General features: G+C 45.1%; 2 protein-coding genes across 3 annotated transcripts; both read right to left on the bottom strand.

The window, feature by feature from the left end:
* Positions 1-302: 302 nt before the first annotated feature.
* TDRD6 (tudor domain containing 6) lies at positions 303-11,768 on the bottom strand. The gene is made up of 5 exons (XM_075750465.1): positions 5,111-11,768; positions 4,556-4,674; positions 3,385-3,474; positions 2,494-2,551; positions 303-901 (listed from the first exon to the last, which is right to left on the bottom strand). Exons 1-5 carry the CDS (start codon positions 11,766-11,768, stop codon positions 804-806), a joined length of 7,023 nt encoding a protein of 2,340 aa, XP_075606580.1. The 3' UTR covers positions 303-803.
* A 1,312-nt stretch (positions 11,769-13,080) lies between these two features.
* On the bottom strand, positions 13,081-26,303 carry SLC25A27 (solute carrier family 25 member 27). 2 transcript variants are annotated; one of them, XM_075750463.1, is made up of 9 exons: positions 26,019-26,303; positions 24,179-24,370; positions 23,330-23,414; positions 21,337-21,459; positions 19,356-19,468; positions 17,381-17,465; positions 16,608-16,700; positions 16,166-16,268; positions 13,081-14,778 (listed from the first exon to the last, which is right to left on the bottom strand). In XM_075750463.1, exons 1-9 carry the CDS (start codon positions 26,119-26,121, stop codon positions 14,707-14,709), a joined length of 969 nt encoding a protein of 322 aa, XP_075606578.1. In that variant the 5' UTR covers positions 26,122-26,303; the 3' UTR covers positions 13,081-14,706. The 2 variants fall into 2 exon arrangements, with proteins under 2 accessions (XP_075606578.1, XP_075606579.1); XM_075750464.1 differs by lacking the exon at positions 13,081-14,778 and having other exon boundaries at positions 16,170-16,268; positions 17,368-17,465; positions 26,019-26,256.
* Positions 26,304-26,940: the final 637 nt, after the last annotated feature.

Raw genomic sequence — 26,940 nt, 5'->3', positions numbered from 1 at the left:
CAGCAGCAAAACCATTCTAGGTCTGCTTCATGTTTAGAGGAAAAGCTTCTTTAATTAGTGCTATTAAGGCCATGTCATAAATACAAGTTCTATTTTGTACATGACTCTGTGGTGTTTCAAAGCATTTGGCATAGCTCTAGAGATCTGTTTAGGGTCAAACCAGAACCAGTAACAGCAGGATGCGCATAGCTACATCTAACTGCAGTAGTACAGTTGAAGCAAGATACCTGGTATGCCCACAGCATTTAGCTTATGCACAGGGAAAGAACACAAGTCACTAACAAAACACTGATCAGCATATGCCAGCCAAAGCTTTATTCCAGCTTCTTCCATTGCTTTATAACACCAAATGCAAAACTTCAACCCACAATAACTATGTTCCCCTACAGAGAAAAAAAATCATCTTCCCACAAAAAAAAAGAAAAGATACCCTCAACTTTCCTCAGAAAAAAAGCACTTAATGCAAATTTTCAAAAAGCAAACATCAGAGCAGTGTTGTGCAACACAGTAGCCTATACAGCAATTCACAAGAAACCTTTGTTTAAGAACCACCCACCAACAGCTAGATACAAGTTAGTGCACATTCAGTAAGGAATGCCACTGGAGGCAAATTCTTACTTAAGTAAAGAGAGCACAGCTCTAATAAGCCAAGCTGACAGTAAGAGCTCTACCCATAAGCACTACTTGACAGAAGTATGGTAGTGACAGGCATCTGCTCAGTTAGGCAGAAGAAACACACAATGCTTTGCTTGTATTCTTGTTCCCATGAAAACACATTGTCATGGGAATGTGTACACAGCTACTTATTCAGCTTCGTGTGGTGAATGTGTCACGTGGTTTCGGGAATGCTGGAGGACAGGAGGATCTTCAGCTAAATCTGAGTTGCAGCCCATTTGATTTTCTACAGGGAATAAAAACAGATTAGACCCATCAAGATGTTTCTCTAAACACGTATAAATGCATTAGTATCTAAAGTCATAGCTCTACGAGGCTTCAGGCTAAGTGTCATCAACATACTGGACCCTATTAAGAAACTATGCTGATACAAAGTTATTGTATAAGGACAAGACAGTTGAAAGAATGGAGCAGGCCAAGCAGATGAAGCAAGCAGTGCTCCCAGATTTCATTTACGAGTTAAGCCACTCCATCCCTCAGTGGGTTTAGCCTAAGCCACTGCAGGCTTTTTTGCATCCTGTGAACCAGGTACCTTCTACTCAAACTTCCTTTCCAGGCAGCAGCCCACGTCTGCAGCAAGATACAGTTCTGCACCACGTGGCTGCGTGAAAGTAGCTCATGTTGTCTGTGCTGTTGCTGACAGGGTGCAGACACTAATACTGTGCAAATGAACACAGACAGCAGGCAGATTTAGATAATAATTAGCAACCAAAGAGGGGAAAAACCTAAAATGAAGTGGTAAAAACTAAAAAGTATCAAAACCAGAAACAACAAGATGAAGAATAATCCTACATTGGAGTGATGCAATTGAGGGAGGATTTGTAGATTTAACGTTTTCATCAAATTATTTTAACTACTTGTTTTTTTTTGCCCAACAGGTAACTAGATGTCTGCTGCAGGCTTCATTGTTTGTTACCCATAAACCAGTCAGCTTTCAGTACAGCTGCACTGAAATACAATTACCAATTCAATCACTGAAAACACAAACACTATCTCTACTTAAGCTTAGTTCAGTCTCCATCAGGCAGCCACTGGTCACACACAGGAACAAGCTGCCCAGATTGGTTCTGGATTTTCCATCCTTGGATAGATTCCAGACATGAAAGGAAGGCCCTAAGCAAACTGATCTAGCTGACACTGCTTTGAGCACCTCCAAAGGTCCCTTTCAACCAGAACTACTCCATGATTCCATTGATTATAAAACCAGTATATAATCAGAAAGAACCTGTACTATTTTCTTTGGTACACAGAATAGATGTTCACTGGTAATGCTTCAAAATTTTTCCTTAACAATGCAGGTTTACATGCACTATTCACAAGCTATCCTTGCAACAACTAAGATGGTATTATTATGGGTTTAGATTCATAGACCAAGATCTATTAAGGGACTGGGGCATTCAAATCCCAAACTACAACGCTTAGTAGAGTCTACCTAGCAGTCGCTCACCTTGCATTAGAAATGTGAGCAAGAATACCATGCTGGTGGCCAACGCTCAAAATCCTGCCAAAAATCTGTAACTTAGGTGCACCACACCAGCTTCTCCAAGAGGCTCAATCTACTAGGTTGAATAAATAAATACTAAACTGATTTCTAATCAAGACAGAGTAGCAGCTTTCATTGCATGTATTCACCATTAAACTGACAACAAGTAAGCTAATGCTACTAAGAAAATGACAAGAACAGTATTAGAGTAAATACACAAGCTAAAAAAAAAGTGTTTCAACTGTTATTTTCTAAAATAAAGCATTTTCTAGAAAACTAGAAAGCATCCAAACACCACGTACACAACCTCTTTGGGATGTTTAAGGTAGTCTTACCTTGAAGTAAGGACTCCTCTGGTAAGGACTGCAAGTTTTCTGTTGCAGGGGTTATTGCCTAAACAAAAGGGGATTCTGTTAAGAAGGTGGCACTATTGCCAAGATAGTTTTCCACTGAGGTGCCTCCTTTAATACTAGACTAACTTTTTACATCAGCTCTGCTGGACTCTTATTTACCACAAGTTTCCCCCCTTATAATTCACTACAGACGTCTTCTGCCCACTTTTTGCTTTGATGCAAAAACTGTATGTGAAGAATGAACTGGAAATTCATTGTTATCATCCTCAGTAGCACAGCTGATGACCTGAATTTTGGGTTCCAGAAAATCGGTACTGGAAACAAGGACGAATCGGTTCGTTGGTACTTCATGAAGAACGCTAATGAAAACCTTACTAACATTTCCTAATTACTTTGTAATTGAAGTATTTTTCATGATTTACCAGTTAGTTACATGCTCTACTAGCGTGATCTGTCACAAGCCACATATCAGCATTGTTCTACAGTTCTTGATTAATCGTAGTCTTCCAGTAATGTTTCTTCCTTCAAGCTGTTTTCATTAATCTATTCCCAGACTGAATTCACAGTCCTCAGGCCAAATGGCTGACAGTTTATATAAATCTATATAAATAGTTTACATAAATTGTATCAGTTATATAATAGACTTATACAAATTTCTATAGTCTCCATAGAGATCTATTAGAGAAAGAAGGACAATATGATGTCTCAAAGAAAAATACTGTGCTTCTAGCAGTTGGCGTGAATGCCCAGATTTAGATTAATGCTACTTTGCCTTTATATTCTCACAGTGATACAGGAAGAATCACAACTAACCTCAGAGGACCCTTTCTAGAAATGGGTACTGTCTTCCCCAGTCCACTAACACAGCCATACCTCAGACGATCTGCAAGCCCAGTCAGGAATACCGTTCCAGACATTCACAGGATCCACAATCTCCTCATCACCACTGGAGAGATTCAAGACCTGTACAGACAGAGCCAAATCGTTTCTAGCACAGTGGTGGATCCTGAGAATACACTCAGCAAATAAGACACAGTAGTAGGAAAACACGATTGAAGACTCCCTGCCTTTAAGAAGGCTTTCAGTATGGATCCTGCAAGGAAGAGCAAGTTAACCTCTAATAAAACTGAATGTCACTACTGAATCTGCTCAAGGCTCTCCTGGGCTTCTAAACCAAGCATAGTGAGAGAGGAAGGCTGGAAAACACCTACTAGATCAGAACCACTAAGAAATTGATGAATAAGGATATCACTACATCACTGACGCTCATCTGAATACAGCTGAGGTCAGCTTTAGATACTTAAGGAATCTACTAGCAAAAGAACTAGCTCCCATGATCTCAGGCATTCAATCTTCCAAAAAGTTACTTTTATGAATTTTTTATTTGCAAACTTAAATTACAACTTAAAGGCCCTTTTATGTAAGTATAATGTCTGTGCATGTGTGTGCACACACACAGTCCCCCTGAACTGGAGGAAGACTTCTCATTTATCCCACAGGTTAAACAGCAGTAGAACAAGGTAACCCATAAGATTATAATCTATTGTTAACACCCACCAATCACTAATGCAAAACACATTTCACTGAAGTAGGAATAGCTGCATATTGATTCTTAATTACAGTATAATTTAAGTTTCTTTCCAAGTTTCTACTGTTCTAGCTCTAATTCCTCAAAACATTGATAAAATAATGACTACTTTTATGACCATTTAATAGTAACATAGCTCCATAGCAGAACATTAACCTGCAGGCTGGCTAGAACCACACACATATGAGTACGTATCTTGAACTGGAGCCAGATCCTTCAGTCTTCCCAGTCAACGGAGGGGAATAAGACACAAAGAGAATATCAGGTGTTGACATACAGCATCCACTTGCTTTGAGACACTGCTGTTTCTATGTAGTCTATAAGCCCAGAACCAGCCTTTGCAATACTAAGTCTTAAATTCTGTAACAGACTTCTGTAACATATTCAAAGTTTGGAGGAAGACCAAAGAAGGACCATATCTTAACAATACAGGAAGAGTATTAAAACCATACTTACCCTGGTACCTTTTTCAGATACCTCCAAAATGCAAGCCTCGCACCATTTTAGAGAGGTCCACACCACACATTTGGAACCAACAGCAAAGCCCTTCAGGTTACAAGTATACTCATTGTGTTCTACAAAAATGATGACATATCAATGAAGGAGGAAGAAAAAAACCAAAAACAAAACCCACACACGAACTGCCCCTCCAAAAAACTCAAGTGTCTCAACTCCCATACTCCCCTGCCCTCTACAAACTATTTTTACTTAATAAATATTAGAAAATTAAAAGTTTGTCATCCTTAATAGCCTTGAAAATTATTTTCATGTTCAGACAGAGATTTCCAATCATAAAATCATTAACCTCTCAAAGTAAGACTAGACACTGTTAGATTGTCACATTATCCATGAGATAGTCTGATTTGTTAACCCATCAAAGCATACTGACGTTAACACTAATATAGTAACTTATTAGAGAATAAAAATTAGATTTCTACGAGAAAGCTATTCTCATGTTTGAATGTGCACAACATTTTGACTGTTTAACTCCTTAAAATAAAGATACTTTACCTGCACTGCAGTCAGCCAAGTTCTCGTTTTGCTTTTTTTCTACTTCTTCATCCCCAGGCTTACAGTCTGAAGACTGCACATGTGTATTTCCACATTCCTTAAATGAGTCAGTCAAGTCTTGTTTCATCCACTCTTCCACATAACAGTCATCTTTCTTCTTCTGCCACTCCTTATGTTTCTCAATTTTGAAGTCACATGATTTTACAGTGCAAACAGGCCTCTGATTCGTTAAGTCTTTTGTAAGAAATGAAAATGGACTTCCACTATTTGCAGAACACTGCAGTGCAGCATGTTCCAACTGTAACGAGACCTCCTCGCTATCTTCCTGAGATGACTGCACAGCAGGCAGCACCAGTTCCAGAAGCTGCTCAATTTCAGCACCTAGCATCGACAGCATGTCATGGGTCTTCAGGTCCAGTTGTTTCTCAGGTCTATCACTAGATGAAGAAAGCCTTAGGGGAGGAGGCTCAACTTCTATCCAATCTTCTTGTATAGCTTCTGCTTTATGAATTTCAGACAGATTCAGTTCCAGGTTCTTTGCCTTCTCTCCCAAAGAAAGCTGAACATCAGATGGAATCAGCTCTACTGTGTTCTCTCCATTGCTAACTGAAGGCACCAAGTTCTCATCATTAAGTGATGGTAACATTTCAAGAAATTTCAGAACTGCCAACTCCCCCGTCTCCTCACTCACAACTGGCAGCTCAAACAATTCCTGTTCCAACACCTTCTCCCTTGCTTCACTGCCCGAAGCTGTCTGCATTTCAAGTGACACTGTTTCCAGAGCTTCCTTTGTTTCTTCACCAAAGGAAGATTGGACTGAAAGTGCCTCTAGCTCCAGTATGAGCTCTTTTAGATCATCATACGAAGTGTTCGTTTGTAACTGATCCAGTTCTACTAATGTCCCCATTTCATCACTGAAAGATGACTGTACCTGGAGCACTGGCAGTATTTGCAGTTCTTCTTGTTTGTTTCCTAGGAAAAGACTGGCTGCTGAAGCACTGCCTGTCAATTCTGCTTTCAGCTCAGCATCCTCTTGAAACGGTACTTCAGATAATTCTTGTTCTGTAGCTTTCATTTCACTCCCCAAAATACGAAGACTGCAGCTTCTCATTGGTTCTAGTAATACATTGTTATCGCTCTCTCCTTCAGATAGAGTTATCTCTTCATCAAAGTTGCTTTGACACTCAGCTGTTTCACATCCATCATCAGCCTTCCCAGACATATACTCAACAGCTTCCATTGACACATTTGCTACTACAGTATTTAAACACTCAGAAGTTACACCCAGGAAAGGCTCAGAACAAAGTAAAGCACTTTCACTTTCTTCTTGAGCTAATCCACAAACAGCAGTAATTTCTCTTTCAAGACAAAGATCCGTATCATTGTTTGAACATCTGTTTTCCTTTAAGGGGTTCTCAAGGTTTGAGCAAGCATTGTCACCAGTTCCTTTGTTAGCCTTCCAAAAAGGCTTCATCTCTTCATTAATGTTCTTGCCAGAAGCTTCCAGCTTGACAACAGACAGAGGGACTTCAGAAGCTTTATCTTCCTGAGTTTCTGTTACTTCAGCTTCTAATAACAGGTCTTTGGTCATATCATAAAACTTCTCTTTTGCTTCACTAAGCCACGAGCCCTCTGAGGATTTGAAACCTGACAGACAGCAAGCAAATGCTTGATTAGGTACTTTGAGCAATTCACATGGAATTTGTCTGACCGTCTCCAAACTAACAGCTTCCTCGCTTCCATAATCCACATGTCTAACAACTACGTGGTCACCTTTTACGCTGCTGACTTTAGCTCTGTAGAACTTTCCATCTTGACTATATTTGGCTAGACAAATCTCACAGCTTTCAATACAAGATCTGCAATCATTCAAAGACTTAAGTCCAAGGTTTTCAGCTTCCTGTATTTTTTCCTCTATGTAGTTCATGTCTTCTGTATCAGCACTGCGACTCCAAAAATATTCTGGACCATTTACCACCGTGACATAAATTTTTACAGTCTGACCTGCCTCTGGAAACTTCCAGATAAATGATTCACAGACACTGATACTAGAAATTTCATTTTGTGCCTGAGGAGGCAAAGGCTCACACACAGTTATCACGTCCCTGTTCTCTTTTCTATCATGTATTTCTGTTGAACAAGATCTTTCCATACTTGCAAGATTTTCATCAGCTAAATCCACTGTTATTATACCTTGATGGTCACTGAGAATAACTTCCCATTTATCCTCAACCTTCTCTACAAATTCACACGTTAGTAGAACTTCGCTTGTTCTCTTGGTGAAGTAAAGCACTGCTTGCTCTGCCCAGTCTGTATTTTTCTTGTCTTTAAGTCCACCTAGGAAGCAGTGAATGCTTATTGCTGGAATAGACAACAAGTCTTCAGGGAGTCTGTGTATTTGATCAACATTAATTACTGAAGTATTACCATAATCAATATATTGTATACTTATCAAATTTGCAGAAGTCTTCTCTTTTACTACAGCTCGATACCACAAGCTGTCTTCTGAATAAACAGCACTGATTAAGTCTCCTGCTTGGAAGAGTTGTCCACAAGGGTTCTTCACTTGTATCCTATTGTTTAAGCTTTCTGAAATGCTGTTAAGCTGAGCCTCGTCACTTTCTAATTGAACATAAAAATCCAACGGATCATTTACATGAGACACATACACTGATACTTTAAGAGCTGGCACTATCTTCTGTTGCAGTAGATCAGATACATTTTTAAGCATTATACACCCACCTTCAGCATCAGATTTAATATCTGACTGTGTATCCACCTGGACAGAGAGCAGAGACTCCTCCCCCGTTTTATTTAACAAAAAACCATCCTCCTTACTGCTAAGCATGTCATCAGATTCTAGTAATCCAGCTGCCAGATCTCCCTTTGTAGCAGGCTGGAAAAGGTTTACATCATCTTTTTTGAAGTGCTTTTTGCTACTCCCCCCGCTTCCCTGGGCTTCAGGTCTGCATTTTTTTCTTTCAAGAGGCCTACCTGCATTTAAAGGGGACTCTACAGTCTCATTCCTCTCATTCCCATCTGTATTTTTAGAGCACAAAGTTTCATTTTCTACACGCCTACACAGTCCTGTATTGTTTATTAAACTGAACTCCTCCTTCAGTTTTGCATTAATTTGAGTATTACCATCAAACATCTCAATCAACAGTTTACCATCGGGTTCCTTTGCTACTACTACCACTTTTAATTGCCTTTCTAGGACGGCTTGCTTAAACCACGTTGTAGCTTGTTTGGGAACATTAGGTATATCAGATAAGGAACACTTTATGGCCTGCATTGGCAAAAGCAAGATATCATAAGCATCACTGGGTAAAGGAAGCAGATGATCTTTCTCTATTATCTCTGTGTTCCCAAAATCCACAAAGAAGACTTTCATATTCGGTTTTGTTTGCATAATTACTCCCCTGTACCAGTGACTGTCAGCATATTTTGCTAGACACAAGCTCCCAGACTTTTGCAAGGTTTCTAAGCTGGACACTGTTTCACTTAGGCGACTGATGTTATCGGTAAGCTGTGCTAAGACATCTGCACATCTTTCAAGTTGGCAGTAAAATGTCCATGGATCATCAACGTGCGTAATATAAACATCTTCCTCACTCCCAATCTTAATGTCATGCATAGAATAATAGTAAGAATGAAGCTGAACTGAGGATACCAGAGGCTTTTGAGGAGATAAAGGTCTGGCCACACACCTCTCAGTCAGAAACTGGCAAGCACTCTGAAAAGGTGTCATTAAGTCTACAATGTTAAATAGCTCCATATTGTTTATCGAAGCCAAGGCAAATATTGTACACTTCAGTTCAAAGTGTGATGATGAAGTATCAACAAACTCCTGAAAAACATGAATTGCTTCTTCATCCCAAGCAAAAGGATCCTGACCATTTGGTTGGATTAAGTTGTAAAGGCTGCACCTGAAAGCCTGAGCCTCTAACCTAAGAAAGCGTTCATTAGTTGAGCGGAGGTTTGTTAGAGAGACCAGCTCTCTGTTGCCATAGTCCACATATATGACTTCTACTTTTTCTGCAGAAGGAACTTCACTAATAATTAAAGCCCTGTACCATTTTTCATCCTCTGAGTACTGGGCTAAACATACAGAATTTGGCCAAGCATGGGGGTGCGATGAATTTTTACAATACTCCTGAATTTCAGCCATTAAAACCTTAAGGTCATGGCAATTTCTACTTAACTGACACCAGAAGTAACTGGGATTTTCAACATATGACACAACAACGTTAACTGTACTTCCCACTTCTAAATGACCTCCGTAAGAGGAATATGGCTTCATTTCCACATACTTCTGTCTCCAAGAGACAGGCAAGTTTTCCTTGCCCTCACACTTCTGAGGGGGAAAAGATTCGCTACTTTTAGAATTGTGAATGGCTGCAACAGGACTCGCTCTGACCATCACAGCTGTGCAAGGATTAAGTACTCTATCACTTCTCTTTAGATCAAATTCTTCTCTGAGCCTCTTCTTTGCATTTACTTGGTTGTCCTCCCCAGCTAGGGAAGAGGACTGGCTCACACCCTTATCAGACGATTTCTGGAGAGTCTCGGTTAGTTCACACCTCTGGTATTCAGCATACCCTCCTTGGGCCATGAGTTTACTTACACTTTTCTCTCCTAATTGGGACTGGTCAAAAATTTCAACCATGTATCTGTCACCCTGCACACTCAAAAAATGAACCTTTAGTCCCTTGTTCAGTACAATCTCTCTGAAGGCAGACACAGATGATTCACTCCAACTCCCTCTCAGTGGGGAGACACCCACCAAACAACACTTCAGAGCTAACGCAGGTAGTTCCCTGAACCGAGGGAGCAGCTCCTTTACTGCACACCGATCTACAGTTTCTGTATTGCCTCTGTCCACCAGGTGTATTTCTACCCCGCTCTCCAGTACCCTGGTGATCACTGCACGATAAAAGACACCCTCTTTCCCACTGGCACAACAAAGGGATCCAGGCTGTAGGTCCCAGCCAGCACCATCCAGCTTCGTGGCATAGGAGTAGAAATTCCACATGCTCTGCCTCAGCTGCCTAAAGAGCCGGCGATGCTCATGGAGCTGCAGCCAGAACTCAAATGGGTCTCGGAGGTAGGAGACCTGTGCATCGTGGAACGCACCCAGCTTCAGACGCACACCAACTACAGGAGCAGAGGCCAAATCTCTGTGTGTTAAAGCAACAGGAGGTGCTCCTGGTGGCAATTCCAGTCCTTCAGCTGTGGATTCTTCTACTTCCAGCTGCCCCTGAGCCTCAGTTTGGCTGACCTGTGTACGGCTGCTCACGAGGCAGCAAGCCTGCACCCCAAAAAGATGGTTCAAGTTGATGCCATTTTCCCCGTACAGGGTCACATAATAGAGATGCTCAAAGGAGTTAAAGGCTTCGATGCGAGCACTCACTCCTTTGCCTAGCACCAATGCTTTCAGCTCATCAACCTGCGCCGGGGACCAGCCACAACCCCCATCTGAGATACCCTGAAGGGCACATGGGTAAGTCACCACAGGCATACGAAAGCACTCAACAGGCAAATGGCGCAGGTTAGCTCTGGTCACAGTTTCCTTCCTGCCATAGTCCACAAAGATCACTAGAGCCGCTTGCTGCTCCTGCTTCCCAGCAATAAGCTCCAGCAGGAGTGCACGGTACCACTGGCCATCTATGCCACGGGCAGCACAGGGTGAGCCCACTCTGAGTAACAAATCCCGCTCCCACCGGTCATAAGCATGGCGCATGGTATCAGAAAGGCAACAGATCTCTTGGGACAAGCTCTGCAACTGGCAGTAGATGTGGTATGGGTCAGAGACATGGGTCACTAAGACAGGCTCTGTCACACCCAACTGAAGCTGTGGGTAGAAGTAATCCAAAACAGGTGACACAGGCTGGTATGACAGCAAAACATGGAGAAGCTGTGGCACTGCAGAAGTTACAAGGGAACACGCTGGAGGCTGCGGCTTGAGCTGGTTCCTGAAGTGGCCATAAGTTAGGCAGCGTCTGAGCACCTGGTAGAACCAACTGGGAGCAACCTGCTTGGCCAGACCCAGGTGATGCATCTGGGCCACAAGCTGGGGCAGCTCAAGCACTATGAGCTGTGGTGTCATCACCTCCTGCACCAGGCCAGACACCTCCTTGCCATGCAGGTGGCTGAGGAACTCCATAGCCTCCACCGTCCAGGTGGAGACTGGTGCATCCCCACAGCCTGCCACCCTGGGGCCTCCAGAGGGCATGACATCAGCCACAATACAGCCCAGCACCTCAGGGGGAAGGTGGAAAAGCTCTTTGCAGCCCCGTGCCAGGTAATAGGCAGACGTGACCACCGTGCAGCCCTCATCAAGCAGGAAGACACGGTAGTCCTGACCACGGCGATTCACCACGCAGCAGCGGTACCAGAGCCCAACCATCTCCACCAGGGCCAGATCTCCAGTGCACAGCTCAGCCCCACCAGCCACCAGCCCGGTGGGGCCTGGGGTAGCTGCCAGGCGCGGCCCCACCGCCACCTGGATCTCACGGCGGAGGCAGATGTAGTCATCGCTGCGCTCACCCAGCCGCCCCCACAGCCGCACGACAGGCACCTCAGGACGCAGACCCACCGCGCAGACCCGCAGGACCACGGTGGCGCCGGGGCTGAGCGCCCCCGGCCCGGAACTCATCCCCGCGCCTCCGCCTTCGCCGCCCGCACGAAGCCAAATGGCCGCCCCCACCCCGGTCTCATACGGCACGCGCCGCCCACGTGACCCGCGGGGAACCGTTAGGCGGCTGCCCCAGTGGTAGAGTCCATTTTGATCCCCGCAGGGGGGGGAGTGAAGGGGAAGGGCGGAGCGGGCTACTACATCGGGCCGCTCCTGCTAAACGGAGAAGGCTCGGAGGTGCCACAAAGAGGAGGCTGATCGCCGAGGCACGCTGGAACCGTAGGGCTCAGCCCAGACCCCGCTGGAGCTGCCCTCACCCAGGGAGGAGCGCTCCCCGCCGGCTGTGTGGTAGCGGAACGGCCGAGGAGGAGGTGAGACGAGAGCCCTCCGAGCCCGCTTAGCCTCCATTGGCCAGAGCGGGCTCTCGGGGCGGGGCGTGCGTGCAGGACTTGGCGACTATTGGCCAGCGCAGTGTGAGGGCGGGGTGGGGCGGTCGGGGCGGTGGCAGTCCGTGAGGGGCCGGGCGGGGTGCGAGGCCGTCTGCCGCCGGCAGCCGGGGCCGGGCGTGGAGCGGGGGAAGCCTCTGCCCGACGGCTCTGCCCTGCTTCGCCGCAGCCAACCTCCCAGCGGGCCGGAGGCACTTGAGGCGCGGGCTGGGCACGCAGGGCCGCCCCTCCGCCGACAGCGAGGCCCTACCGCAAGCCTGCCTCAGGCTTCTTCAGCGCCTGAGGTGGAGGCCGCCCTCCGCCTGTCCCTACCCGATCTGCGCCCGCCCCGTGGCACGGAACACCAGCCTCCGCCAGGTCGTGGCTGGCTCGGCCATCTGCAGCACGGGGAGGGTGACAATGGACTGAGGGACAGCGGCGTCTGGGTCTGTCCTGCCTAGGGGTGAAGGAAGCGTTTCTGAGCGCCTCGGGAAGCAGCAAACGTGGGTGCTCTGCTTGGTGCCCCCCTCGACATGGCCTGGACTGTCACACTGCTCAATTTCATCTGTTCAGCTCTGCAATTGTGATTTCTCCCTGGTTTTGCCATCCTTTTCCCAGGCAGACCTTTGAAGTTTTGATGGGGCTGCGTTCCAGCCTTGAGGGACAGCGGTCAGAAGTGGATGGAGGTGTGAGGGAGAGGAAGGCCCAGAACCTCAGCAAGCCCTTCTTAGGCCACAGGAGAGTCCAGTTCCACAGAAGGAACCTCAGTGCCATCCTTGGGCTAATTCTTGGCTTCTGAAACTGAAGCTGGTAGGTAAAATAAATATGGCCAAGTGCTTCACAGGGTAGAAACTTCAGCTTGGGAAAACTGTAATTACAAAACACTAAGTAATGCAGAAAGTGGCAAGTTTTGATACTCAAATTATTTATTTTTAATACAAAATACTAGGAATCAACATTGTTACAAATCTCTTTAGTGTTTCATGCTCAAAAAACCCCAAAATAAAACACTTTATTAAAACAGTTTTTCACTACAAGACTTTTGAAATTACATTTTTAAAGTCAATAGATCAGGTACTTCTGCATATCCATCATCAGGGTTATCTGAGTAATGGGATTGCAGGCAGGACCACTTAGGATGTAACTAAAGAAGCAGCTTTGACTGCTGGTTTATAATTACTGGTAATGGCGTCTGAGAAGGAAAGAACTTGGATTAGTTTCTCAGGCTGGCAACTAGAAAAATAACAGTATTTCTCAAGAAAAACTTCTGACCCCCTAATAATGGTGAGATTAATTTCTTCCAGGCTGGAATCACAGACACAAGTGTGTGCAGCCACGACAGCTCTACAGTACAATAAAAAGGTACAAATGCAAGCAAAAAATACACCTAAACTGTATTTAATCAGATATTGGCACGTTGAAGATACTAGTTGCAAAGACTAGTCTAGAAGAGATGCTGAGTATTTACTCAGAGAACTAAGTCTTGTACAGTCATTTCATTACTAGATATTGCTAAATCAAAGCCAGCTTTGTTCTGTCTGCATTGATTGCTTTTATATTGCTTTTTTGCCTCCTGATTGCCAAAGATAAACCTAGTAACAAACAGCAGCAGTCCCCTTTCCTATGAAATCTGGAAAGCTTTAGATTAAAAAAAAAAATAAATCATTCATATTCAAACATTGTGTTTTTGAAGAGAACATTATATTTTCACTGAGATGTAAAATGGGCAGAATGTGTATTTCCATGGAAGAGTGGTACCTTAATGACCCTGTCTGCCACATCAGCACTGGGACTCTCAGAGGACTAGTGTGTGTACTATGAGTCCTTCAAGAGGAAGAGAGTGAACTAGGCTTTTGATTTCCTGGGTACAGGACTTCATTTCAACTCAAGCGGTTGAGTGAAGGGGTCAGGCGGTCTCTGGGAAGTAAGAGGAACACAACCCCTTCCACCTTTTGTACAAAGCAGATTGGAAATCAGGTGAACTGCTTTAATCTTTTTCACTTCCTAGCACTACAGGCTTGGTTTGCCAAGGCATCAAACTAATGAGAGGTAGTTCTTTATGTGTGTGCAAATGTAATAATAACAAAAATTCCCAAATAATTTTATAGACTGCTTAGCCACAGAACATGTTCAGTGCTGCATTGTTCAGCCCGCTCTTGTCCTTAACAACAGGAACCATCTCTATTATCAAACAGGCAAACAGTATTATATTCTACTTGCTTGGTAGACATTTTTTTTTTACCTCTGTTTACTGTTTCAGAAAGCTGATGTTGGCTGCCAGATGAAGTATTATTGTGACGATTTTATCTTGTGGATAACTTAAATTTCATATAGCAGTCTGACAAGCAAATAGTACCCTTAAGTCATGGCTACTCCTAACCAGTAAGGACTGGATTTGGGGCAGCAACCCATATATGTGACCCTAATGCCAATCTCCTAAATTAGTTCCCTGTGGGGTCAGGATGCCTTGTGGAATGAGAATTCAGCTTTCTGATACCTTTTTGTTTTGTGAATATTGAAGTGGTTTCATGATTTTAAAAAGAACTAACTCCACAGACCCTTCTGATTTGTTCATACGTAAGCCAGAATACCAGTGACCAAGGAGCCTGTGAAAGCAAACACTGAAGTTAGAGGCTTAAAACAGAAGGGACCCAATAAATAAACCCATTAGATTAAACTGTCTTCTCTTAAAAATCATACTCTTAAGCTTAATCTCACATTATGTCTTTAATACAAAAATCATAGTGTTGCATGTGGTTAGGGCTACCCAGTCCTTCACAAGACACCTAAAAGTTTTTTTTTTTCAGCTTGGTAACCCATAAATATTTGATCTGAAATGTTTCAGACTTGGGGGCTACTTCAGGCTGAATGCTTTTTAAAAATTTTTAAAGGGTTTACTTGTTCTAAAACCTTAATCAGAAAATGACACGGTTCTCCTTGCATAAAATTTATATCCTGCACCCATTTAGTTGAGATGCTCTTTTGTTTTGTTTTGTTTTTTTTAGAGCAACAGATTGGTATTTGGCAAAAGGCTGCCTTGTGCGTAGGAAATACCTTTTCCTGCTCCTCTGAAACACCCATTAAACATTCCCAAAATTACCAGCCGTTGGGAAATCTAGGTTGGCACATGCTCCACGGAAATTGTGAGTAGTAAACTCACAAAGACCTCATCAACACTGAGTGTGCTCTGGCTCAGGGGACTGAGCAGAACCTTCCTGTGACTGCTGTTACCAGAGGCTGCTGGCCACTGTTGTGGTCAGTTAAATTAAAGACGGGAGGCTTTTGCCTTTGATCGTAGCGCTCGATCTGGTACGTTAAACAGTGTCAAGACCTTGAAGCCAGCTGGCAGAGTCTAGATGTAGCCATACTGTTAAATTCTTACAGACTTTAAAAAAAAAAAAAAAAAGAAAAGGTAGTCACATGTAAATTTGCTATTGGGAATTGTCCCTTGCTCAAAATAACAGCATAGACAGATGAGTTCCAGTTCCAGGGTCCAGCTGCTGCTTGGCTCAATTGTACAGATGTAGCTTTAACAGCCCAGCAGTATGCAGGAGAAAGCTGCCAGCCTGAATGCAAGAGGGGCAACAGTGAGATCTGGGATGGAGGAGTAACAAAGCTCCTGGGATCAGGACAAAAAGAAGCATGACAGTACAAGGGATGCAAAGGGATTCCAGGGCTGAGAGTAAGAAGGGAACAATGGAGAGTTTGGGGAAGGAAGAAAGGAGGGAGCCTGAAGTTATAAAGAAACCACAAGGAAAATCACTAGTAATGAAGCAGAAGAGCATTTTTCAAATTAAAGAAGTGCAGGAGACAACATCGGGGAAGTGACGTTGCATGCAGTTGTGTCATCCACTACATTCACTTATGCTAACTGCAGTTAAATAAATAGAGACACACAAATAGTTTAGAGAAAATGTTGACACAGAAAGAACCCCTTATATTTTAATGCCACATTGTTCAGCTGTCTTGTAAAAAGAGTTAAAAGGCACTTACCATTCGCATCCAGGTTGGTACAAAGCCTTTGTATAGAGACATAAACCCTTCACCCTGTACAGTTTGAACCAGACAGTCCATGGAAGACTTATACAGCAGACCTCTACCAATGTGCAAGGAGAATAAATAGTGTTAGGACTACAAATACACAATTAAGAAAAATCACATCCCCCTTGAAAAATAATCTATATCTCATAAATTTGTACAAGAGCTCTTCTGTAAGCTCACTGGAGTCTAATCAGAACTGAAATCCACTGGAGTACCTGGGTACGCCTGGGTGGCTGTCACAACACAACTTCCCCCAGACATTTACTAAATCAGTAAAATGATTATCAAAAATATGAAAAGCAAATTTGAAACTTAGCACTTCACTCCCAGTGAAATCAGTGAGACTCAAGGTTCCAATTTCCTACTGAAAAGTCGGTTTCCAAAGTGTCCGTACCTTCCCTGCTTATCTCTCGGCTGGTTCATTATCCGGGTTTTGACCACGTCAGCAGGAGTTCCCAGAACAGCAGCTACCACGCCAGAACAGCAACTGTCAACAGCAACAGATACTTAAAGAAACTAATATTTATCATGACAATTTAAGCATTATGATTCCAGTTCTATTAATATATAATATATTAAAACAGTTATCCTAAAATCATGAGTAATACCTCATAACATAAACTTGGTTTGGGAGGAGGCTTGCTAGTATTGCTCTCGCTCAGATGTCCTCCCAGTGCCAGCTGCCATCACCTCTGTATGCATTTCTGAGGCAGGGATAAAGGACCCACAATAGACAATTTATAATACTGCTTATATAAAGCAAATTGCTTCATAATTTAAAGGAGTAAAAGAGGCTGTTCTGTAGGGGGTTTATTGCTCATTCTTACTGTTTGCTAAAATTAAAACTAAATTAGATAAAATAGCAATTCTAGTAAAGTGAAAATTCCTGCCGTCTCACAGATGAGAGCTAAGGTGTTTTAAATGCATCAGTGAGGCACTTCCAGTGAGGACAGTTTTATAGCAATGGTTGCATCCTTTCTCTTGTGTCTTTTGTACAATGATGTCCTCTCAGGGGAAAAAAGAAAAGTATACAGGTGCATTTTATCAGCAGTATCACAACCAAAGACTAGAAGCTTCTGCTGGCATAGAGAGGTCATGCAGATTAAGACAGCGAGGCTGGAAATGCTCCACAGCAGAAAAGGGATAATCAGCACCTGAGTACGGCACCTGGCAATACTGTGAGTCACACTATTGTCCACAAGTGGCGTGTTCAGAAGCAAAAAGTGTTTCACTGAGTCGTAAGTGGTCAGATCTGTGAAGAAGATAATGAGAAAAAACCAGCATTGTCAGAAGTAAATGGTGTCTGTGCTGTTCATTACTGACAAAGGATGGAGGCTTGGCAAGACCTAAATTTCTATTGTCCACAAGTGGCGTGTTCAGAAGCAAAAAGTGTTTCACTGAGTCGTAAGTGGTCAGATCTGTGAAGAGGATAATGAGAAAAAACCAGCATTGTCAGAAGTAAATGGTGTCTGTGCTGTTCATTACTGACAAAGGATGGAGGCTTGGCAAGACCTAAATTTCCAGTGCAGCTCCTCCCATTGCACAGCTAGCACTCTGCCCCCAGTTTCCGATGGTGGTTGTGGCACCTAAGTCCTGTCATTGGACATGTGAGTACGTGTTCCCATCTAATACCGTCTGATTTACCCTACAAATGATGAAATTGATCCCAAATGGAAAATTATGCAAAATAACTCATTAACATAACCCAGAAATGTCATGATGAGGATGGTTCTACCTCTCCCACCTCTGTGCAAGTGTTACAAAAATGTTAGAAATGTTAGGCAAAAATGTAGATGATGTCATGGAAGTTTTATCATGTTCTGAAAGCAGACATGAGTAATGGCATCTGGGCATCTGAATGAAAGACAGTGATCTGCAAGTTAACAGGAGATCTGAGTTTCATTTCCAGTGTCCTGACCTTGGAACTTAAGAGCCCAGCCTACTAACCAGGATGACCTTCCCAGCTCTTTGTAGTGCTTCACAACTACCCAATGGAGATCATTTCCCACTTGTAAAAGAGTTTGCTTGTTTAAGTTTACACACTGAGACTGGATGTGACATCGTGTATGGAGAGGCATACCTTAGTTAATAGTCATTCTATAGCCCTCATTTAACAGCTCCTGCTGCAAACACTATACATCCAATGATTCCTTTACAGCTGCTTAGCAAGATGTAAGCTTACACCGCTTCTGATTTTCTATCTTCAAAGATATTTTTCAGTCATACTGCTAACATATCCCTGTGCTGAATGACGTAGAAATTAGTAGCCGTCATCCCAAAGAAATTTAATCGTGCAAAATTAAAAGTTGCTAAGGCAATTCTATAATATGTGCCACCAAGCACAGAGCAAGTGTTTATGGTGGGCACCCACAGATGGTGTCTTTCGGTTCCAAAGACCTCTCCCTCCGTACTTTATAAACAGAACCTCCAGAAGGAGAGCAAAGACTGTCCAACATATCCTAGCAGTTCTGGAGAGCCACAGGAAAGCTCTATCTATATGTGGAAGGAGTGAGTGCTTCTTGGATCTCAGGCAGCCACTTCACCTTACAACCCTCAGTCCCTGCCTGAACTACTCTGTAAGTGTACCTGTCTGCAGCTCCATCACACCATGCATGGCTGTGGACCTTGTCAATCTGGACGCTGACCCATGGACCATCTCCCTAGCTCAACCTTGGACCTTTCTTATCACCATGGACCTGCTGGTGATCACTGAGCTGTGTCTGACGCTGGTAACCCTCACCAGACCTGATGCCGGTTCAGCTTCCTGGCTTGGCCTCAGACCTGCCTCGTCACCACACGCTTTCCTGAGGATCTGGATCTCGGTGGAACCTGGCTACCTTCACTGCTCTGCCCTGCTCACCTTGCTTGGGCATAAGGGAGCTGGGTTGTGGCTGGTGAGGTCCCTGCTCTGCTGGTCCCCTCAGCTCCCAGCTCACCATCCCGCAGGCTCAGGCACAAACTGTTATTTTTAAGCAACTTGATTTCCACAGGAGCAAAACAAGGCAGAAGTCACCTGCAGTGTGCTTCAAACAAGTCCCTGGTGTAGATAACCAAAAGACAAAGACCAGGGGTGTAGCTGACCTCTCCTGTCTTAAAGCGTAGATGCAACCTTAAGCGCTGCAGACCAAGCTATGAAATTCACCTCCCATGTTCACCAGGGCAGCTCTCTGGACATTGGGCACCCATCCAGCCCAAAGCCCCCGTATTCCTCCTTCGGACAGGATCTTCATAAATGCGTGGTGCACTCCTCGAAACCTGAAATCAATATGCAACTAATAAGTAGAGAACCCACCTATGGGGAAGTCTTTGCATATTCCATTGCTTTGCTGCACCAGGTCCTCAGATAGGAAAGGCAATTTATACCTGCAAGGATCTGACCCTCTGGATCTTTTTTTTGATCCATTTTTTGATCCATCTTTTGACTTTCGTACTGTGATATTTTACCAATGTGTTGGTTTTGCGTGGCAAGGTTTTGATAGCAGGGGGGGCTACAGGGGTGGCTTCTGTGAGGAGCTGCTAGAAGCTTCCCCTGTGTCTGACAGAGCCAATGCCAGCCGGCTCCAAGACGGACCCGCCGCTGGCCAAGGCCAAGCCAATCAGCGCCTCTGTGATAACATATTTAAGAAGCAAAAAAAACAGTTAGAGAGCGCTTTTGCAGCCAGAGAGAGGAGTGAGAAGATGTAAGAAACTCTGCAGACACCCAGGTCAGTGAAGAAGAAGGAGGGGGAGGAGGTGCTCCAGGCGCCGGAGCAGAGATCCCCCTGCAGCCCATGGTGAAGACCATGGTGAAGCAGGCTGTCCCCCTGCAGCCCATGGAGGGAGGATGAGGGGGTGTAGAGATTCCACCTGCAGTCCATGGAGGACCCCACACCGGAGCAGGTGGAGGCACCTGAAGGAGGCTGTGGCCCCGTGGGAAGCCCGCGCTGGAGCAAGCTCCTGGCAGGACCTGTGGCCCCGTGGAGAGAGGAGCCCACGCCAGAGCAGGTTTGCTGGCAGGACTTGTGACCCCGTGGGGGACCCACGCTGGAGCAGTTTGCTCCTGAAGGTCTGCACCCCGTGGAGGAGACTCACGTTGGAGAAGGCCGTGAAGGACTGTCTCCCGTGAGAGGGACCCCACGCTGGAGCGGGGGAACGATGAGAGGAGTCCTCCCCCTGAGGAGGAAGAAGCGGCAGAAACACCACGTGATGAACTGACCGTAACCCCCATTCCCCGTCCCCCTGTGCTGCTGGGGGGGGGCGGAGGTTGAAGCCGGGAGTGAAGTTGAGCCGAGCCCGGGAAGATGGGAGGGGTGGGGGGAGGTGTTTTTAAGATTTGATTTTATTTCTCATTCCTCTACTCTGTTTTGCTTAGTAATAAATAAGATGAATTCCCTCTCTAAGTTCGGTCTGTTTTGCTCGCGATGATAATTAGAGAATGATCTCTCCCTGTCCTTATCTCGACCCATAAGTTTTTTTTCATTACACCTTTTCTCCCCTGTCTGATGAATGAGGGCAGTGATAGAGCGGCTCTGGTGGGCACCTGGCCCTCAGCCAGGGTCAGCCCACCACAACCAAACATACTGGTTGCCCTGCTAAGCAGCAATCTGGTTGCTAACAACAGACAACCCTTTGGTCCTACAACTGGGTTGCAGTACTAAATGTAGAAGACACCAAAGGTTGCCAGCCGTTTTGGATGCAAAGAGCAGCATGTCCCAGTATCTGCAGGAGGGTTTCAAGCCCTGCTGTCTGCAGGTGACCCAGCCCTTCCCTGCGCCTGTGCATCCTGCACGAGCCATTTTCCCCATCCTTTCTTCCAGCTTCCCTTCCTCAGAAAGCATCCTTCCCTCCCCCCTGCAGAGCACTGGCATGGATATGCTGCACGTGTAGGATGGGCGAGGGCTTGTGGTCTCTGGGACCAATACATCAGAATAAGGAAGGCAAGTATAAATGGGATAAGGAGGAAGTCTCGGATCCCCCACCCTCTCTGCTGCCCAGAGCCATCAAATGCCTCCCAGGCACTGCTCTTCCCCCAAAAGGGCTCAGAGCAACTGGGGAGAGGGGGTGGCAGAAAACAGAGAACCACACCCTTGGCCAAAGAGTAATTGTGAAGAGGAAAAAAAGTGCCAGCTTCGAGAGGAACTGACCGTAACGGCTTTCCTTCCAACTTCCTTTTTCCTTCCATCTGCATCTGCACCTTCACCAGATCAGTTGGGCTGGCAAAAAACTGTCCGATGGCACCTGCAGACATGCCTCCAACTACAGCTTTCCTGCCAAACAGGGAGAGAAAATGTGCTCCAGAATACACTGAAAATCTTTACAAATCGCAGTGCTCCAGCTGGAGAGTTCAGCAGCACGACCCAAGTGAAACAAGTGTAAATGGTTATTCCTTATATTAACAGCCAAAGTTAAGGTAATAATTGTGGCAGCTGGAAGTAGTTAAGGTAGCCAGTAATATTTCTGTCAATTTTAAGAAAGAGTTAAAACTAATCTGCAAAAAAATCAAGTTATTATACATCACCAAGGTGCTCTGCTTCCTCTGCAGGTTACATTATGCTCCTTGCTTAAGGTTTAAAGGCAGGAGGGCAAGGTACACAAGTAAGGGATGGTGCTCCATTTATTACAGTAGCTGAATGCCAATCTGAAACTCTAAACTGATGGCTGATAGATAAAACTTTTCTTTATCTCCCATTACTACTAGATGAGTTGTGTTAATTTTCTGGTTCTATTTATTTTAGTAGAACCAGACATTTCAGTATTATCCCTAGTTGCCCCTTCCCGTAGCATCAGGCATAACAAGTATTTTATCTCTATTAGATTTTATAAATCTCATCTTAAAAACAGTTACATTTTGGTCCCAAGATTTTATTTTGGAGTACAGTACTTGATTGGCTATGATATTGTGTGTGATTATAAAAGTACATGGCAGACATTTTAACCATAAGTATTTGACAATTAGAAAGTACCAAATTTTGCAAAACTTACAGAAAAATCTGCTTCATTCCCCACAGGCAGAGTTAGTTCTGTGGCTATATACTGCTTGCATTGTCAAAAAAGGGACTGAGAGATTCCACTATTGCTTAGTTGAACTTGCAAAACAAAGACTTTGGGTTTGCTGCTTATAGGGATCACTTGTCTCCTCAGGAAGGATGCACATGTCAACTTAGGTTGACATCTGCCATACACACAGGAACAAAATAGTCTTTTCCTTCACAATATGCCTCTTCAGTAGCCAGGAAATTTCCATCTCTTGGGCTAAAATACTCCACCAGAATCAGCAAACCTGCCTATTCTTATGCTCCCCATTAATAACCCAATGGCATAATAATTTCTTACCCAGGCAGTACAGCAAAGCGTTGTACATACTGCTGCTGTACAACACATAGCAGGACCCGTCCCTCCAGCAGCTGGAAATCTATGTACCACCCCTCACTTCTTTTCTGCAAAGGTCCAGAGGGTATTTGACACATCCATCATACCTTTGGAAATGTGTCCTCACCCCGCGTGGAGCTCATCGAGCTCCTGGGTGACCTCGGAGCCGAGGAGGGTACAGTGCAGCGTGGCTCAGCTGAACCTCTGGTTTGCATTACGCAGGCAGCTGTAGTTAGTCATGGTTACTCATGCTGGTGTTGGGTTTGTGCAGTTGCTCACAGCTTCTCCAGCAGCCGTCAGACACAGCTGTATGGTCAGCCACGACTTGCCTGCACTTCCCGACGTCCCCCGGCCCATGCAGAAATGAAAGTGCTGCCGCTACATCACAGACCTTGAGTCCTGATAAAGCTGCCCTGCCTCCACTTTCACCCCGGCTAATTCCTGCCAGCCAAGGACAGCTGCTCCTGTCAACGTGGTTTATTGTGTTTCTCCACCTCTTTAGTAGAGTATCTGTATTAGAGTAATCATGGTCCTAGTTAAACCTTTGAGAAACTTACTTCAATATTCCTTAGTCCTGTTCCCAGCTTAATGAAAAGATACTGCCCTGAAACTAAAATCAGAAAGTCCTTATCAGTGCTTAAACCCCTACTTTATATTTACCTTCTTTAGGGTAGGCGAGCCATGAGGAAAAAACAGCTTTTAGGGCTGCAGGACTCCTACAGTAAGGACAATCCCCAAACAGGCAAAAGCATAAATATGCAACATTACCAGAAAGGAAAGCTTTCATCCTCAGCCCTGCCAAGGACGGAGTCACGGAGATGTTCATACGCAACCATCCGAACGCCAGAGTACACTGTGGAAAACAAAAGCAGGAGACGATTTTTGGGTCTGCAATTTCTGGAGGTCACCCCGTGATAGAGAGGTCAAGAGATTGGTTGTAAACCACTCCAGAGCTCACCTGAGTGAGCTGGTCACTGCTCTCACATTTGTGATCAAACTGGGGAGAGCGAGGGGGCTGCCTGGTAGCCATACTAGAGACAGAACTTTTTAGCATCAGAGAATCTCTCTGGCTGAGCCAGAGAGGCAGCACGGCTTACGCCCACGTGCTAAGGAGACGCGACCACATTGCTTCCCTCTCAGCTGGTGCCCAGCACAAAACCTCCCACAAGTGCTTTTGAGGTTTGTTGCTGTCACAGGATTTCCAAGTAAAACACAGAAAGTTGTTACCTGTGGCCAAACAGCCAATGCATTTCTTCATCCTAGCGCTTGCAATCTTATCTTTTTTTCCCAGCCCATCCCCACTTCCCTCAAATAAAAGATATTTATTGCTGTAAGGACTCTGAGTGCCTGCTTGCACTGAAGACCTTCCTGCAAAGATGGCAGGGAAATTATATTTTATTTTCCCAGAAGCCAGAATAAGGCTGTGAATGAATGGGCAGAGAGGGAAAGACAATATTGAGCCAGAATCCCGTATATTTCGAAGTGGGATTGCAGGGTAGACTGAGGAAGTCCTCTCAGATATATTTAAAGTACAAGAAGACATAGCGTGGTCACTCCCAAAGGTGGTTGGCCACAGAAGGCCATACCAAACTTGTCCCATCCCAAGCAGCTAATCACCTATGTGGCGGTAGACGGCCGGCGTGGCTCCCTGCCAGAGCTTTCGTAAGCCCTCCTCTCGCACGATGCCCGCTGCGGTGCGCAGCATGCCACGGTAAGGGACCGCCTGGCCGGCGGCAGCTCCATTGCGATGAATGGCAGCTTCACCTTGGACCTGCAGTCGAGTTTTTGTGAGATCCAGGGGAAATGTCACTAAAGAGAAAGAGCAGGGAACAAATGTGACTCGGAGCGCAGCTGCGGGGAGACCTACCATGCTGGTAACATCTGTGCCACAAAGGCCCCGGCCAGGCGGCCAAGGGGACCGTGCAAGCACCAGCAGGCAGCAGGGACCGTACCCAACAGGGCTGCAGGCGATTTGTGGAGAACAAGAGATTAATGTCCAGATCTTTTAAAAGCGGCTCTGGGCATGAGTAACCAAAATACATTCTCGTCAAACACCAAGTCTTTCTCCCTTTTTTTTTTTTGCAGATTTGTTATGCATTACATGTACTTTTCAAGAGACTCTGGACTGAAAATCCTGTTCCAGTTACTCCCCTAAATAAAGATCAGTCAAATCTCTTATTGAGCGTGTGGTCTCTCCAATTCTGCCCAGCACAGTGGCACCACACGTTACAGTCAGGAACAACCCCACAGTGGCCATCATAATGCAGATATACATGCATGTGAGCATCTATAGAATCATAGAATCATTAATGTTGGAAAAGGCCTCTAAGATCATCGAGTCCAACTGTCAACCCAACACCACCATGCCTACTAAACCATGTCCGGAAGTGCCACATCTACACATTTTTTGAACACCTCCAGGGATGGTGACTCCACCGCCTCTCTGGGCAGCCTGTTCCAATGCTTGAATCTATCCTACAAGCCACCCTAAAACACGCTGCTTTTCTGATGCAGATGCACAAATCATGTTCAGCCTGTTATTTCTCTCACTGAAATAACTGGTGGCCGGGGAAAGTGGTCCACCTCCACCTCAGCTTTCCAGGACTGGTCCTGAAACAGTATGGGTACATATTTGCTGCCCCTAATTTCAATTCCAGGCCAGGAGTGTCTCACTGGGTGAGGGACCTCCCCAGCCTGACCCAGGCGGCGAGTGCCCAGGAGCTGGGGTTGTCTTTGGTTCGATACCTCAGCGACACACCACGCGACACGGTCCTTCCAGAGCAGGACTCGGAGGTACTAAGGGAATGCTCAAAGCCTCAGCAGATTATCTGTGCATTAAATTTCATAGTCATGTTTAAGGATTAGCAAAGATCGAGAAGTTACAAATCGTTAGAGCAATGCAACAGATTAGCCTGTAAGAGCTTGTAGAAATTATATGTAATATGATGAGAAATATTCCAAATAAGTTTCTGATCACAAAGAAGTGCTGCACAGATGCCTGGCTGCTGCTTTGCCGCATTTCAGCAAGCAGTTTACTCCATTTTTACAGACATCTCCACAGTAACCAGATATGTAAGATTCAATTTCTTTGATTAACCTTCATTACCTATGAAAAGCAAATTCTTGAAGAAGGCAGCCCCTTGCTACTAACTTAGGCAACAGATCCTCCTGCCTCTTTAGTTTTCTTCCAGCAAGCACAAAGCTTAAATTGGTCTCAGAGGCAAAGATTTTGACCTGAAAAACCCCTCCCTCCAGCCACAGTCAGGTGGCATAAAACACTTGCAAGGCTTAAATTATTGAAAAGTCACAACGAGCAGAGTGAAACAAACAGATTTGCTGGAGCAAAAAAGCTGGAACGAACACCGAGGAATGAGGTGTCCAGGGACTGAAGTTTCCCCTGCCCCCTGTAAGTAAATTTTGACCCCCTTCCCTCTCGGAAAATCACGGTGAGTTGTACCTAGTTCTGCCACAGCCGCTGCACAGGCTGACAGAGCGAATTTGCTGGCTCGGGGCCATCTCTCTGGCAGAGGCAAACTCTTCTCTTCTTCTGCAGGTGACATCTAGTGTCTAACATGAAAGAAGGCTAACCAGCCACCCTGCGAGGGTCTGGAGCAAAAGCAGACCCTAGCTCAGCTCCGTTCTGGGTCGTTTTGGAGATAAATTGCTGAAGGTCATGTTTCTCCAGCGCCAGCACCAGGAACGGCAGCAGCTCAAGTGCCTCCTGCAGAGCTGCAAGGTCCTTGTGCGGTGACATAAGAGACTCCGGTGCAACAGGCTCCTGGGAAATGTAGTCTGTCACCAACACTACCCTCTGCCAGGAAACCGGCAGTGCAGGTGCAGTCACACGCACGATTTTGCCCATTATCTACATTAAAAAAAATATATTACTGAGACCTCAAGATTATGAGAACACGTGTGGGGGTCTGTTTGCTTTATGTCATTGACAGCAGCGCCTTGGGAACCCCAAACCACGTCCCCGTGTCAAACAGCTGCACAGGCGTCCGAGACGGATGAATTGATCCAGATCTGGTTTAACGAAAGCTGCAGCAGCAACAGCTCCATGCCGAGCTGGAGCTCTTGTAACAATTCACATCTCCTGGGGATTAGGCACAGAGCAGTGCAGTCTGAGCAAGGAGCATGCAAACCTGGGCAGGCACAAACCCATCTCTGCGCAAAGCCCCGTACGTGAAAAGTTTAAAGCTTGTCCTGGCTGCATGCTGAAGGCTAGCAGCCTAATTGTGTGCCAGTCCTAATTTCTCTTAAATTAAGGCAGGCATATTTAGGTTCTCATCATGACAAAAAAGAGTAAGCCATGTGCTGTTAAAGAGAAGCTTTTCATTTATCATTAAGGCTCAGCTGAATCACTAAGTTAATCATTA

The sequence above is a fragment of the Balearica regulorum genome, chromosome 3 (assembly GCF_011004875.1).
Source record: "Balearica regulorum gibbericeps isolate bBalReg1 chromosome 3, bBalReg1.pri, whole genome shotgun sequence".
Taxonomy (NCBI): domain Eukaryota; kingdom Metazoa; phylum Chordata; class Aves; order Gruiformes; family Gruidae; genus Balearica; species Balearica regulorum.
Note: the sequence above shows the minus strand (reverse complement) of the source record. Positions and strands in the feature narration are given on the sequence as shown.

What these genes read in the sequence shown, in the direction of transcription:
- TDRD6 (XM_075750465.1), bottom strand. Translation starts at nt 11,768, where the DNA reads ATGAGTTCCGGGCCGGGGGCGCTCAGCCCCGGCGCCACCGTGGTCCTG. An exon ending in CTTGGCTGACTGCAGTGCAG is followed by an intron (nt 4,675 to 5,110) that starts GTAAAGTATCTT and finishes TCATTTTTGTAG; the next exon opens with AACACAATGAGTATACTTGT. An exon ending in TATCTGAAAAAGGTACCAGG is followed by an intron (nt 3,475 to 4,555) that starts GTAAGTATGGTT and finishes CTGTCTGTACAG; the next exon opens with GTCTTGAATCTCTCCAGTGG.
- SLC25A27 (XM_075750463.1), bottom strand. Translation starts at nt 26,121, where the DNA reads ATGTCACCTGCAGAAGAAGAGAAGAGTTTGCCTCTGCCAGAGAGATGG. An exon ending in TGCCCTGGTGAACATGGGAG is followed by an intron (nt 17,466 to 19,355) that starts GTGAATTTCATA and finishes TCTTCTTCACAG; the next exon opens with ATCTGACCACTTACGACTCA. An exon ending in CCGAGAGATAAGCAGGGAAG is followed by an intron (nt 16,269 to 16,607) that starts GTACGGACACTT and finishes GCACATTGGTAG; the next exon opens with AGGTCTGCTGTATAAGTCTT.